Consider the following 15,312-nt stretch of genomic DNA (forward strand, 5'->3'; position numbering starts at 1 on the left):
TCGAAGAAGATTGGTGTGTTCTAGCCTGCAACTCATGCTCAAACTCTGATAACATATTTGGAATCATATGTCAATTAATACAAGTGTACAACTAACACTAGTTATTTTTTAACCTACATTTTGAGGCTATTTATTTATTTTCGAAATTTGGGTGTAATATTAATAACAACGATTATGTTGGAGATCTAGACACTTATTATATAGTAGAGATTTATAAATACTCTAGTATTGTAACAGAAAAACCATTCCCATAGATCTTCCTTTTGAGCATAATATGCGAATCAGCTTATTTAAGTTGCCTTAATATAAGAAGTGCTTTGTCCTTTCAAAAATAAAAAATAAAGTGCTTTCTGATGTTAATCTTTTTTGACCTTAGATAATGAATGAATAGAAGATAGTATTACAAATTTTGAACAAGGCCATCAATCTCTCTCTCTCTCTCTCTCTCTCTATATATATATATATATATATATATATGAATTTTTTTAGGTAGGGTCCCGTAGGGATGTTTTTAATTTTTGGTACTTAGAATTAATTATAACTCAATTTTTTTTTGTATGATGTACATTATAGTTATAACAGACATCCTGTCAAGTTTTAGAAAATTCATAATAATTTACGGTGTCGAAATCAGATTTCAAACAGTAAATTGCATGTGTGCCTGATTTTTTTTTATACGCTTGAAAAATTAGATTATTTGAACTTTGATTACTGTAAATTTCAAAATTTCCTAAAAATTGGTGGAATGCCTACTATAACTATCAAATATGGTGTCATAAAAAAAATGGGTTATAATTTCTTTTAAGTATCCAAAAATAATACCCCAACATAAGAAATATATACATATATATGTTACAAGGTATAAAATCAATAAACCTGATTTTTCTAAATGATTTTCTTAAATCGGTAAATGCACACCGCAAATGGGTGAAAATAATGAGCGTATTTGACCAGATCAAGACGATTCTATTGTAGGACTTCCCAGCAAGTGAAGTTTGAGAATCAAAATCCTACGCAGAATCAGAAAAAGTGATTACGTTCATAAAACATATAAGGAATAATTTTTTAGTTTTGACCATAAAACACAGGACAACTATAACGATAAATGAAAGAACTATTGGTTCTATAATTTTAGAACACAGCCATAACATGAAAATCAAAATTTATCAACTGGACCACTCAGCACCTCATTAATAGAAACACCTTTAGTTTCAAACAAGTTGATAAAGAAAACACTCGAGTAAAGATCAAGGTATTAAAGAAAATTAAATTGACCAAACATGGACTCAAGGTATCATTTTAGATTGAATTGAAAATCTTTATTTTAATTTTGTATTGGGAATCTAGAAGCAAACATAGTACTTTGCTTAAACTCAGGAAGTCAAGTGGCATGCTTCCATATTTTTAAGACTTCAAATTTATAGGGCATCCAAATAAGTAGTGGAATGTAAGAGTGTACCTTAAGACAATATCACAAGACCAAGGTACATGGCACCACAAAGAAACAAGAAAGATATCAACCCCCGGCATATTGAAGTGTTATTAACAATCAGAATATTGCAATAACAGTAATCCCCAAAATAAGAAAATGTTGACTCTAGAAGTTGTAAAAATTAATTAAAAAGAAGTAGAAACTTGGATTCAAATGTTCCAAATGACAGTATGCTGACCAAATTACTCCCCATCCAACACCATTGCAAGGACAAGGACAAACTTCAGCAAATTTTTCGGCGTCACTGGAATGAACTCTTTGAGAAATAAGATCATCATAAATATCTGCATCATTATATAAAAAGTAAGGCATGACACTTTTAATCAAGCAGAAAGTTGATTCTTTAAGTTAACTAGGTCTTTTCCAATGCATACCATAAACTGAAAACAAGCTGTTCATTACACCTGCAGTTTGACAACATATAGTAAGTAGCATTCTTTCAATTCTTCAGATATCATAGTAGGGGATGCATTTTAGTTAAAGACTTAAAGTCTAGTTAGTTCCTTTTTTACCAATGAATAGAATGATGTAGCGAAGTATGCGAACTTTGGTTGTTTCTTGCAGAACCCAGATCACACCAAGGAAAACTATAGAACCTGATAGATCATTTTGCATAATTAACAACTAAATCTTGTGACCTTTGCAAGACAGGAAAAGCTGTGTTCACTCAAATTATGTGTGCCTACCAATACAAAGTCCTCGAAGTGTCCACTGTACACAACACAACCACACACAACTGGGTAAGGATAGTGAAAAAGAAAACCAAGATTTCATAATAGATGGCATAAATCAGTGCAGAGCTTTGTTTATTTCATATTTTGTATAATTGAATTTATTTTCGTTTGAAGGAAAAGTTATGAAACATGTCAAGAGGTACATACTTCCATAAGTTGTCTGCCAAAACCTTTTAATAAACTGATTCTAAAGCCTTGAAAATTTCATAGTGGTTAAATGTAAACAATTAGCTAAGCAGTGAAATCCTGAGAGTTTCCAGAGGGTCCAAAAAAGTGTGCAACATCCCTAATGCTTCACAAATTGAAATGCATATTAAAATAGATATGTAGTTGATGGAAACATGGTGAAGGTAGTTTCGAAAACTTACATTTTTAGCTACAAAAAGTACCACAACTAAAGCAGCAAGGAAACATCCTGCAGCTATTCTTGCAGTAAGAAGATTTGTGGATGCAAGTATCAAGAGCATTCCCCAAAAAGATGAACCAAGATCTGAACCAAAAATAAATTTTGAATGAAATGATGGTGTGCCAAAATTGAAGGATCCTAGTGTGACAAGTATGCTCAAGAAAAATATATTGCAAACCATAGAAAACAAATTAGTAGAGATAAACTTGCATGATGAACCATATATTAAGATAAATGTCTACATGCATTTGGGCCATTAGGTATGTCTGTCACAGAATAATAGCAATAGATGCGAAAAAAGAAAGAGAGTCAAAGATTGAGACGATACATCCGGCTGGCAAGATTAACCAGTATACACCCCCACGGGTTTGTGTAGTTCCACCTTCATCTGCATGAACCTGAATTCCTTCCACCTGCAAAACATTAAACATCAGCACCTGTGTTAAAAAAATACATTGTCAATTATTTAAAGCTGGAACACCCATATATGGTTCAACATTCCTCACCTAGATGACATTGAGAATCCTTGAGTAGACATGAAATTCTGTCAATTGGGGTCATTATTGTTTTAAATGAAATATTCATATTTGTAGAGGTTCATATAGAAACTAAGTTCTCCTATTGAAGGGTGAGTCCAACACATCAGTGTGAACACATTAATCAATAAAACATCTTCATCACACTACTTAAAAATAAAATGAAAAGATAATAAGTGTCAACAAGGTCATTTACACTAAAATGATTCTGCTGCCAAAATACAAAGGTAGTATTCTAAAACTGTAAGCATAAGCACAATTTTGTTTGAAGATATTATTTATGAAAATAGACATTTTCATACAGGAAATCCTCTGAAATTTGCAATGTTATCATTTCATAGATGAAAGAAAGAGATAAGAACCTTGCCGCATGTCAGTTTACAGACAATAGCATGGCTTGCCTCGTGAAGAAACACTGTAACAAGTTTGAATGGTCTCAGCAATATTGTCCGCCAGAGCTACAAGTATTAAAAGACGATTGACAATATAAACTTAGATGATTCAAAATGCCAAAATAAAAAAAAATATAAAAAAAACTTTTAATCCTTTATATACAATTTTCCACATTCTGTAGTAAAAAGCAGATTACGTTTAATTTCTAAAACCAAAAACTTGATTGTTGTTGCTTTCTAGTTTTGCAATTTCTGGCAAGTAAATTAGCTTTAGTTACACAAGTTCAATAAATAAATAAATAATATATTAAATAAGAAACAAAAGAATGTATCAAAAAGTCACATGTTGAAATCAAATACATTTGATGCTTTCACAATCAAAAACCACCAACCCAATAACCACTGTCCAGTCTAACGACTAAATGTCACCAAAACAAGTGAAGAGAAAACGAACCCAGATACAAAAGAAATAGAAAAAAACAAAAGTTTTAGAAAGAATAGCCCAAATAAAAAATAATTAATAAAAAGTCCATGAATATAACCAATGGCAGAGCAAAAGCTTTGGAAAACTTCTCTTAATTCAGAGTTGATCTCATTGATTCATAGATTGCCCATTGGCAATGTGAAAAAGATAATAACAATGAATGTAATCATTATAGAAGAGAAAAGAATGAATAGGGAAGCTATTTTACCGCAAGTATAACAACAGTGCAGATTGAGACAGTGATGAGAAAGACCTGTTGGTCATTGGTGCAGCAGTTCTTGAGCTCCCAATTGGGTTTCATCTCTTTTCACCAACTTCAATTGAACCCAAAATGGGAAAAGTTTAGAGCTAACGTATGGTCCTTAAATGGCGTAGCAGAACCTGATGTACATGGGTATATTTTGCTCTGGGATCTACAATGTGTAATATTAAGATTTAGTTTAGAGAGGGGAAAGGGAGAGAGAGACTCCTTGCCTCTCCTCAAAGAGAGTGATGGTGACTGTTAGTTTTTATTTGTACGTCATTGACTCTTGAATTGTTTTAAGCAGCGAATTGAGTCATAAAAAAGACATGAACATGTTGGAGGTTGGGTCACTTAGGCACCATCTTCTCTAAGTAGTTGAGTTGTTCGTGTTATGAAAATAAAATAAACATTTTCACTAGACTGTGTTAATTGATGATTAAGTATATAGCATCGATACCTTTCAAATTTATGTTGGGTAATACTAGCATTTATCAATTAAAAATAATTGGAATGACTTAAGTAAAAACTTTACCGGACAACTTTAATTTTTTCAATATTTAGTTATATAAGTGCATATATATATATATATATATATATATATACTAGCAGCAACTGTTGCTGGAACAAAGTGTCAATGAATGCAGGTCTTCAGAGTCAAAAGATTGTCTAACTACTTTTGTAGGCGATCCGTTGATAGGGTTGCTAAGGTACGACTCGACAATTAGCATGCCCACTACGCCGCTTGACACGGAATTGTGCGCAGCACGCCCTGACAATCTCAGGGTCATATTCCTCGTAAAGTGGTTACCTTTATGCCATGGGTCCTGCAAATCCCGCTTGGGCCATAGCTTCTGTTTATTGCAACCCAATGCATTGAAGAGAATTAATCCCTCAATTATGAGAGGAATGTGGATTAGTCGTGTATGATTAACATTAATGACTCCAGCCACTATAAATAGGGCTGGGAATCTTATTATAAAGGGTTCGACTTTTAGTTAAGATATACGAAGACTCATAGCAATATAAACGCTGCCTGAGAAGATATTGTAAGGAGCTGGTAACCATAAGCTAGCAAACCCCCTAATAAAAAAGACTCGTGGACTAGGATTCTTTTACAACCTGAACCACGTAAAATCCTGTGTTCATATATTTATATCTTTGATCTCTTTAAAAAACGTTGATGGCGAAAAAGACAGTCAACAATTATAATAATAATATTTTATAATATTTAAATTTATATTAATATAATTACTAAATATTTATTTTACCAAAATTTATAAAATTAGGATTATATATTATATATTATAATAATAATATTTTATAACATTTGAATTTATATTAATATAATTATTAAATATCTAGTCTTATATTATATATTATTATTATTATTATTATTATTATTATAATAATAATAATAATAATAATAATAATGTTTTATAACATTTAAACTTATATTAATAAAATTATTAAATATCTAATCTTGTATTAAATATTATTATTGTTGACATGTGAAATTGGCCAACGGTCGTATGTACAGTATACGACACATTTTGAATAAAATAAATATAATATACGATAGAGTACAAATATCTTAAACAAACACACCAAAATTTATAGTGGTTCAGCCCTGTTCTGATGAACAGTAATAACCTAATCCACTTAGTCTTTAGTATTGAATGACTCGATAAACAATTACTGAAGAGTTCACTCGTCACCAATTGCCCAGAGTTTCTCTCCAAAAAATATTCATCTCAAAATCGATCCCCTTTTATGAAGCCATGGGTCCTTTATTTATAGCACTCAGGGGCTATTACATGATCAATATTACTGGGGAATGTGGTTTGGTACATGGTTATTGGGTAGTGGAGATACATATCCACCTCCCTATGATTATGGGATTGTGGGTCTTCTCGTTGTTTCTCTGGATTGTGGTTGACGACACACGATTGAAACCTTCGGGAAAACACTAAGTCTTGGTTGGTCTATGAGACTTATGTGCTAGGCCCGATGACCCATTAGAGCTTGGGTGCTAGGCCTAATGACCCTTTGGGTGCTAGGCTTGATGATTTCAGCTTGAACGAGCGTGAACTTTATCCAGCAAAGTGTATTTGGGAGTTTAGGCCATCCACCCTATGAAGAATAGTGTGGGCCGACCACCCCATTCAGTTCTTGAGCATACCAGGCCGACCACCCCTAGGGGTTGGGGTCAGGTTGACCACCCCTAGGGGGTTTAGGCCTGATTGACTTCTTTATAGGTCCTGGACCTATCATTTTTTGCTTATCGGTCTTTTTTCAATACTTTGTTTTTTTTTTCCATGACTTGTGATGCCACGTGCCGCTTTCTCATTCGCCACGTCATCTCTTGGATTTTGAGGGATAACATTTCCCCCCCCAAGTTTATCGTATTGTGTTCAACATTACGGTAAACTTGATCTGTCCTGAGAAACATATCGCAGTAGTACCCTAACAGCAAAGTCCCTCGGGATATTACATAGTACTTTTATCAACTATCGATAATTTGCTCAGCACGTATTTTTCAAGGATAATTGTAATTCCTAAAAATAATTATATTTTTCAAGGAAAATTAATTTCCTAAAAATCTAGTATATTTTTCAAGGAATTTTGAAGTCCTAAAAATATAATATATTTTTCAAGGATATTAATTCCTAAAAATACAAAATATTTTTTAAGGAATTTGAATTTCTATAAATATAATATATTTTCAAGGAGTTTTGAAGTCCTTAATATAATATATTTTTGAAGGATACTAATTGCTTAAAATACAAAATATTTTTCAAGGAATTTGAATTCTTAAAAATATAAGATATTTTTCAAGGAATTTGAATTTTTAACAATACCAGATATTTTTCAAGGATTTTGAATTTCTAAAAATATGGTTAGCCTGAGAGGCTATAGGTAGGCCTCACTGATCAGACCCCTGACCCATGCGCCTCATTTAGGAAATTCTGAACTGTGGAATTCTCCAATTCTTCATCAACTCTGCGTATCTTTTCTTTGGTAAATACTCTTCCCCAATCTTTACGTCTTTGATGAAGATGTCTGAATTTCCTTACTTTGCTCTACTTTGATTCAAAACAACTGACTTGTTTGAACCAAAAACTTATTTTCAATAAAAAATTGGCTTGATCATTGCCTCTTTTTGCGTGATGCTCTAGGGTTTATAGGTTAGTAGGTCGAACACCTTCAGATTCACTAGCTTGGGAGATTTCTAGGCTTGTAAACCCTAACCTAGGCCGACCACCCTTGAGATTCACTAGCCTGGGCGATTTCCAGGCTTATAAAAATTAGGGTCGGGCAATTTTCAGGGATTCACATCTAGGCATAGGCGATTTCCAGGGTTTCAGATCCAGGCATAGGCGATTTCCAGGTTTGTAAATTCAATCATGGGCCGACCACCCCTAGTGTTTCCCTTGCCTTGTGCGATTTCTAGGCCTACACATCCCATCATGGCCCGAGCATCCCTAGGGCTCCCTTAGCCTGGGTGATTTCCAAGCTGGTGAAGTTTATCATGGGCCGACCACCCCTAGGGCTTCCTTAGCCTGGGCGATTTCTAGGGTTCCTAGGCTTGGGTGGTCAACCCAAACCTTAGCATAGGCTGACCACCATGCTCCCTAGGCGATTTCTAGGGATCCAAGATCTAGAGTGGTTGGCCCAACCATAGGCCGACCACCCGGGACCCTAAATTTTTTTTTTCCTTTGGTTTATTCAGTTTTGCTTCTTAGTAATGGATATGCCCCCAGCTATTGGCTTCATTATGTTGATGTACTAACTTTACTCTTTACTTTTCCTTTGTTGCAGATGCCCAACTCCTCTTCGTTAGATAAGTCTGTAAGTGAGTGTACTCCATAGGAGTTCTTCGAAAGGGTGAAAAGGATTTTCCCTCGCTCTGCTTTATATTTATTTAGCGAGGAAGATTTCTTGAAAAGGTATAGCCCAATGGCGAGAGTAAAACACACAACTTGGCCACCCTCTAAAGATAATCCTCATATTGCCAGGCACATCACTTAGGGCTCTTCGCCTGGCTTTTCTCAGATCTCTTCTCAACATAGTACTCCCCGTGGCTGTCAGGGCACATCTCAGCGAAGTCATTCTTCTCAGGGGAGTCTGTTCGGTCAGCAAGAATCCTTGCAACGCCCTTTGAACCAGGATATCGGTCGGGTTCCACATCACTCTTCTTCTCAGTGAGAACATATCGAGGGCTCTCATCGCCAGGTTACTTACCTTCAGAAGCGTTCTATTCACAGGTTTCAGCCTAAGGTTGTTCGCTCTTCTCCTAAGAGCAAGACAGTCTCACCAGCTGCATAGTGGAAGAAGAGACGAAAAAAATGAGTTCCATTCGTCAGATTTTTGGGCCACCTTTGCCAGTGAGATCATATGGAAACCGGTTGAGAAGCCTCGCCCGACTGATTACAAGGTGGTTTGGTTCAAAGGGGCTGCATCTGACATGAGTGAAGAGAAGGTAAAGAACTTAAGGAAGACCTTTGACCTCTCTGGCATTTCTATTACTATCCCTTGTCCAGATGACAGAGCTGAGGACCCCCATTTGGGTATGTACGCTTGGACACGCTCTGCCATCAAGTCTGGCGCCCTACTTCCTCTACATCAATACTTCCAGAGCATGGCAGATTATTTTGGTATTAGTCCCTCTCAGCCGGCTCCCAATGCGATCTTGGTGTTATCTGTGTTGTACATTATCTATCATCGTAGAAAATGGGCTGCTCTAGTACCTCATGAGATCCACTACTTATTTGATCTGAAGACGAACCCTTCTCAGCGCAACTCGGGGTACTTCCACTTCCACCATTATATTGGCGAGGGTAGAAACACCTTCTTGGAAGAGATCCCTACAAATAGCAAGGCGTTTAGATATGCCGACAACTATTTCTTCACTAAGGATGCAGAGGCCAACTACTCCAAGTTTAAACACGTCAGGCCTTTTTATAGACCGCTCCCGACCTAGGCTGTGACTGTTAGGACTAAGGCGTTGATTGCCATGACCAATGAGGAGAAGAATGTCAAGACCCTTGTTACTTCAGAGAACCTTAGGAAGGTCGGGCTGTTTCCTTCTACTTCCGCCGATGTTTCGGATCAAGATGGTCCCGAGCCTGTGAACGCCATAGACTCCCCGGGACCTATTCATATCGAGGAGGTACCCTTTTCGCCCATGCTAGCTTGACATGAGGGTGATGAGGTGGGTGCATCCGTGCACTCACTGCTTGCTTTAGATGATTTTGATGAAGCCATGTTCGAACCCGAATCTCATTCAGAAGGTTCGACACTTTTATCATCTTTACTTTATGTTTTGTCTGTATTTGATATCCCGCTAATATTTGATCTTCTTTTGTAGGTTCAGATATGTTCGACTTTGTTCACACCCAACAACAGTCAACTCCAACCGAGACTAGCCCTTCTGTCCGAGCGGCCAAGAGGGCCAGGGTTGAGCCTGAGTCGATAACAGAGGTTCCTCTTGAGCTGCCTCCTCCGACTCCTTTGACATCTAGTCCTATCGTAGAGGTAGAGCCATCCTTGCCTACGTAGGTTCCTCCCAGTATCACTGGTGTCGGTGCCTCCTCCTTTGCACCTGCTTCGTTATCCGATCCACACCAGTGTGCCACACAGAATTTAGGTACCATCATGGACCAAGCATCCCATCTGAAGCAGACGACAATGACCTTTAATGGGATTAAGAATGAGGACTTGAGCACCATCCTCACAAAGTCAATCATTTACATTCAGAGTGTAAGTCCTCTACACTTTTGTTTTTTTCTAGTTAGCTTGTGTGCTGACGTTATCTAACACTTGTATGTTTTTTGCAGGCTCTGATGTTGGTCTCCCATGTCTATGATAGGTCTGTAGAGTATACCTCTATGCTTTCCAACCTTCATCTGGGCTTGAAGCTGTTTGCCTGGAGGTGCTGGACCTTAGGCGTGTTCTCGGCTCTAGGGATGCAGACATTGCTTTGAAAGATGAAGAGATCAACACTCTCCGCAGTACCGTGGAGCTTAAACAATAGGAGGTGACCGATTTGACTCTCAGGGTAACCCAGATGGAGGGGAAACTTGTCGATCAGCTCAAACAGTCTGAAGCCAAGAAAGAGAAGCTGGTTGCCGACATGGACCAATTGCGGAAGGATGCTCTTGTAGAGAAGGAGCAAGGTCAAGGCTACCCATGACAAGGCTCGAGAGAAGTATTCAGAGAAAACTTTCTCTTGCTTCTACTTGATTTGGAAGTCCAACAAAGATCTAAACTTGGATTTCCTTCCCGAGAAGACGCGAGTAAATGAGCTTAAGAAGTTTCTGGTTCATGAGGCTGCCGAGGCTCAGGGTGGTCTTTTAGACAATAATCCTCGCCCTAGTTAGTCTTCTTTTGGTCTTTTACTCTGTCTTTCCTTTCGTACCATTGGTGGGGCACCTTGTACTTGACAATTTTTACATATGACATTTTACGCATTTATGCTTTTTTGTTATGAGTACTCAGTGTATTGATTGAAATTTTTTATTTCCAATGCTTACTAAGTATATCAACTCACAACCCACATTGGTTCAGGTATCAGTATACTCTGAACTTGTGTATTTCACGTGCCATACTAACCTTGCCCCTTTACATTTTTCATGCTAACAACCATGGTAATGTGAATAGTAACGATACTTCACAAAGTAGCATGAACAAAACGGTTAGGATGACCACCCCTGGGTGATAGGCCGACCACCCTATAGGGTTGATGGACTGGCTGACCACCCTATAAGGGACATGGCTAGGAGTTTCCCTACCAATGCCTTTTTTGATTTTGTTTTTTGCACTTTACGAACATATGTTGAACAAATGTCCTAGAAAAACTTGAGCTTGCTTAGTACTTAGGGTCACGTCCTCATTGCTTGTGTATACCCCGATCGGTATGTACTATATGCCCCCCCCCCCCCCCCCCCCCCAAGTGATCATGGGTTTAAAAGCCTTGGTCACTTGCTACTTCACCATGCCTTGCTTCGAGTGTTTAGACACACAGTGTTATCCTTTTCACCCAATGATGCAAGAAGCAAATGCTTGTCCCTCATTGGTAGTCAGGTGATGGTTTCATACTCAGTAGTAATGATACCTATACACAGATGCAAATTGTGTAGCAAGTGTTGATCACGATTCACGTAATCTCTCGTGTACTTGTTATAAAGATTGTAGACAAAAGTGTCTAATTTGGACCAATTGAGGCTTGATGGGCTAATCGAGCCTGTAATGAGTCTTAGATCAAATTATCAATTGGTCCCTCAAGGACTAGATTTGATTATGATTCGATGATGGCGACTGGTCTTCAGACCAATCTCTTTTTTGATCGTATGGGTTGATAGGTTCCTCAAGAACCAGGATCGAACGTGATCAAATAATGGCGACTAGTCCTCGGACTAGTCTCTTTTGTTGATCGTATAGGTCGATAGGTTCCTCAAGAACTAAGATCGAACATGATCAAATAAATTGGTGACAAGGTCCTCGGACCAGTCTCTTGTTTGGATCGTATGGGTCGATAGGCTCCTCAAGAACCAAGATGAAACATGATCAATAATTTGATGACAAGTCTTAGGATCTGTCTCTTTTGCTGATCGTGTGGGTCGATAGGTTCCTCAAGAATAAGGATCGAACATGATCAAATAATTTGGCGACAAGGTCCTAGGACTAGTCTCTTGTTTGGATCTTATGGGTCGATAGGTCCCTCAAGGACCAGGATCGAACATGATCAAATAATGGCGAAAATCTAACACTTGTGGCATCTTTTGACATACTCCATTGAGTCATCGTTCATCTTTGGCTAAAAGTGTCGTTGTCTTAGGATTTTCTTTGGAAGGCTCTGCCCCCCAGCATGATCTCCACAAAACCCCTTGTGTACCTCGATCATTAACAACTTTTACTGGTCTGGTGTAACACACCTTTGAATTGGCAGGGAGTACCCTCGTCAGTACAAGACCCCTTCAACTATCATATATCGTGCAACTTGTCTCATCAACTTTCTTGCTTCGTTTCGATCACTGGGTACTACTCCTTGGTTGACCTAGTTAATAATAGGGGTCATCCATGTATCTCCTAACTCAACAGGTAGTGCTTCTTGATTGGTTATGCTTCTTTCCGCCAAGTATTCGACGGGAACGACATTCAAGGTGTCCGCATATTTGGCACTAGCAAGCTTGGCTAAGGCATCAACATTGGCATTCTGCTCCCTCGGGACTTGTGTAATCGAGTGTCTCTTGAAATGTGTCAATAAGGTAGTGATGCACCCTAGTTATTGAGTGTGTGCATGTGCATGGTTGCATGGTGCACATGTGTAGAATTTTCTACACACTTTATAGTTTCCTTTTATTAGAATTATTTAATTTATTAAAATGAAGAAAAGAAATAAAAAGAAAGGGAAATGGAGAGTGAGAACGTGGGAGCATAGTGGGAAGGAGAGTGCTTCTTTTCCTATTTTATTTATCAATTAAATTGAAGACAATAGCTAAAATGGGAAATGGAGGTTGTCATCTTTATTTTTCTACCAATTTAGATAAAATCAAATAAAATTAAAATAAAAGAAAAATAGCAAGAAGATGAAACTTACCCATTATGTTCATTAGGTTCTTTTTGGCTAAGTTAGAATAAAAAGGGAAGAGAGAAAAGATGAGGCCATTTGGAGCCTTGGAGACGTCGACCATAGTGAGAGAAAGAGAGAGAAGGAGAAAGAAAGGAAGAAAAAAAAAGAGAAAGAAGAAGAAGGTCTTGGAAAGTCTAGGTATGGTTTCTTGTCTTGTCGATTATTTTGTTAATTTTCTAAGTCTAAGATTCTTCCCCTCACAATCCTAAGATTTTTGTTCTTCTTTTCTTGTTATGGGTTTCGAAAACCCTAGGTTATTCAAGAGTGATTTCCATTTTGGGTATTTGTTCTATCAAGGAGGTAGTTGATCCCTAAACCTTATGCTTAATTTTGTTGTTTTATTGAAAGGATTTTGAAGTTTTGATGCCTATTTGAATCTATGTCATGTGTTGGTTTGAGATATTTGAATATAATGATTGTTGATATTTTTATGCTTGGGTATATGTAGGTTTCAGCCTAGTCTTAATCTAGGGTTCATGATGTTTTGTGTGTATATTGATAAGTATACTTATGAGGTTGAATGTTTGGATATGATGATTTTTGGATATTCTATGTTCATGTTAATGAAAAGTTTTGGCTTAAGCATGTATAGGGATCTTCTTGTATGATTGTTATTTCAATTTTGTTAGATCCATGTTCTAGGATCCTATGTAAATATTGGCATGGTAATTAATATTGTAATGTCTCGGATTTTCAAGACTTGATAAGGCGGAAATATAAATATTTTCATTTAACAAAATGTCTCAAAAACCTGTATAAAAAAAACTTTTTAAAAGTCGTATGGCCATACTTAACATTTAATACAAACATAGTTTATGAAGAGTAAACTGATCCTAGTTTACGAAAATAAAACAACATTTCCAAAAACAAAATAGTTTCCCAAAAGGTCGGTCCACATGTACATTCACAGGGTAGACTCCAGCGCTCACTGCTCTGCCTTGCCCTTGTTCTTACCTACAACAGGAAACAACTAGGTAAGCGAAAACGCTTAGTAAGTTCAACTTTAAAATAAAAGCATGCAGAGAAGACAGGTGGTCACTGAACAAGTTACTGTCCATTGATAACAATAGCTCACAAAATTAGGGTTTTGGATCCATCCGGACCCTAAGCAATCAATTTCAAGAACGCAAAAGCATCCTGGCAAACTTATGGTCATGCCTGATAACCAATGGAAAACTATTACAGATAAGCAGATAAATCCATGCACTCAGAAAATCCCAGAGCAATCAAATATAATATATCACAATATAATTCGAGACCAACGCTCGGCAATTTTCAACAATTCCGGCGTATCACGCCCTCCAACAATTTTGCTAATCAGTAGGGGAGAACCGAGTCTCAACACTAAGATCTAGCCAATAAATATCCCAATCAAGGGTAATTATCGAGTTACCTAGGGCATCGCTACTTCTCCAAGAGTAAATTCCTCACAAGGGTAACCATTAAGTTACGTAGGGCATTACTACTTATCCAAGAGGGTAATCGAAGTTACACGGGTTTACAAAGACTTTTATGTTAATCAGTGGTGTTGGTGAGCAGTTGCCCCTAGGGTGTTCAGCCTCGCTCAAACTTGGCAACCCCTAGTATCTCTAGGCACTCTCACTAAATGGCCAATATTCACAGCTACTATCCGGGATTAACTTATCAGAGCACTTGCTCGAGTTCTAAGCGTTCAGTGATTAAGTAAGCATGAGGGCCCCTAGGTCCCATTCATTTTGGCGCCCCTAGGTTTAAACCAGCAATCCTCACCTCTTGGCCACTCGTTGCGGTAGTGAACCAGACATAATAAAATCAAACAAGCAGCGTGACGGGGATCAGCCGTCTCGGATATGACAGATGTTGATGCTCAAAATCTCAGCCATGTAAGAGATCTAAAGCACGCGCTTGGGCCCCGATGCGTCAATGCCTTTGTTAGATTCTATGCCCGTCCCTCTCTCATAGAGGCCGTGAGGCACGCCCATACGCGAGGCCATTAGGTGCTTGCGTTCACGCGAGGCCCTCAGACCGCCTACATCTCGCAAGGCCACCAACGGCGCCCATGTGCGAGGCCGTGCGAGGCCATCGGACCGCCTACATCTCGTGAGGCCAACAACGGCGCCCATGCGCGAGGCCACGCGAGGCCCTCGGACCGCCTACATCTCGCGAGGCCACCAGCGGCACCCATGCGCGGGGCCCTTGCACGCCTACGTCTCGCGAAGCCACCAACGGCGCCCATGCGCGAGGCCACGCGAGGCCCTCGGACCGCCCATGTCTCGCGAGGCCACCAGCGACGCCCGTGCGCGAGGCCATGCTAGGCCAACGGAGGCTGGCATCACGCGAGGCCCTCGGACCGCCTACATCTTGCGAGACCACCAGCGGCGCCCATGCGCGAGGCCCTTGCGCGCCTACGTCT

The 15,312-nt window shown here is 38.5% G+C and overlaps 1 protein-coding gene across 2 annotated transcripts; it reads right to left on the minus strand.

Moving 5' to 3' along the window:
• Nucleotides 1-1,320: 1,320 nt before the first annotated feature.
• LOC133831002 (uncharacterized) lies at nt 1,321-4,618 on the minus strand. Of its 2 annotated transcripts, XM_062261160.1 has the most exons (9): nt 4,253-4,618; nt 3,531-3,626; nt 2,961-3,045; nt 2,595-2,716; nt 2,179-2,203; nt 2,005-2,088; nt 1,867-1,896; nt 1,672-1,776; nt 1,321-1,525 (listed from the first exon to the last, which is right to left on the minus strand). In XM_062261160.1, exons 1-9 carry the CDS (start codon nt 4,343-4,345, stop codon nt 1,461-1,463), a joined length of 705 nt encoding a protein of 234 aa, XP_062117144.1. In that variant the 5' UTR covers nt 4,346-4,618; the 3' UTR covers nt 1,321-1,460. The 2 variants fall into 2 exon arrangements, with proteins under 2 accessions (XP_062117144.1, XP_062117143.1); XM_062261159.1 differs by having other exon boundaries at nt 1,504-1,776; nt 4,253-4,614.
• Between the last annotated feature and the right edge of the window lie 10,694 nt (nt 4,619-15,312).

The sequence above is a fragment of the Humulus lupulus genome, chromosome 4 (genome assembly GCF_963169125.1).
Source record: "Humulus lupulus chromosome 4, drHumLupu1.1, whole genome shotgun sequence".
In the NCBI taxonomy this organism is placed as follows: Eukaryota; Viridiplantae; Streptophyta; class Magnoliopsida; order Rosales; family Cannabaceae; genus Humulus; species Humulus lupulus.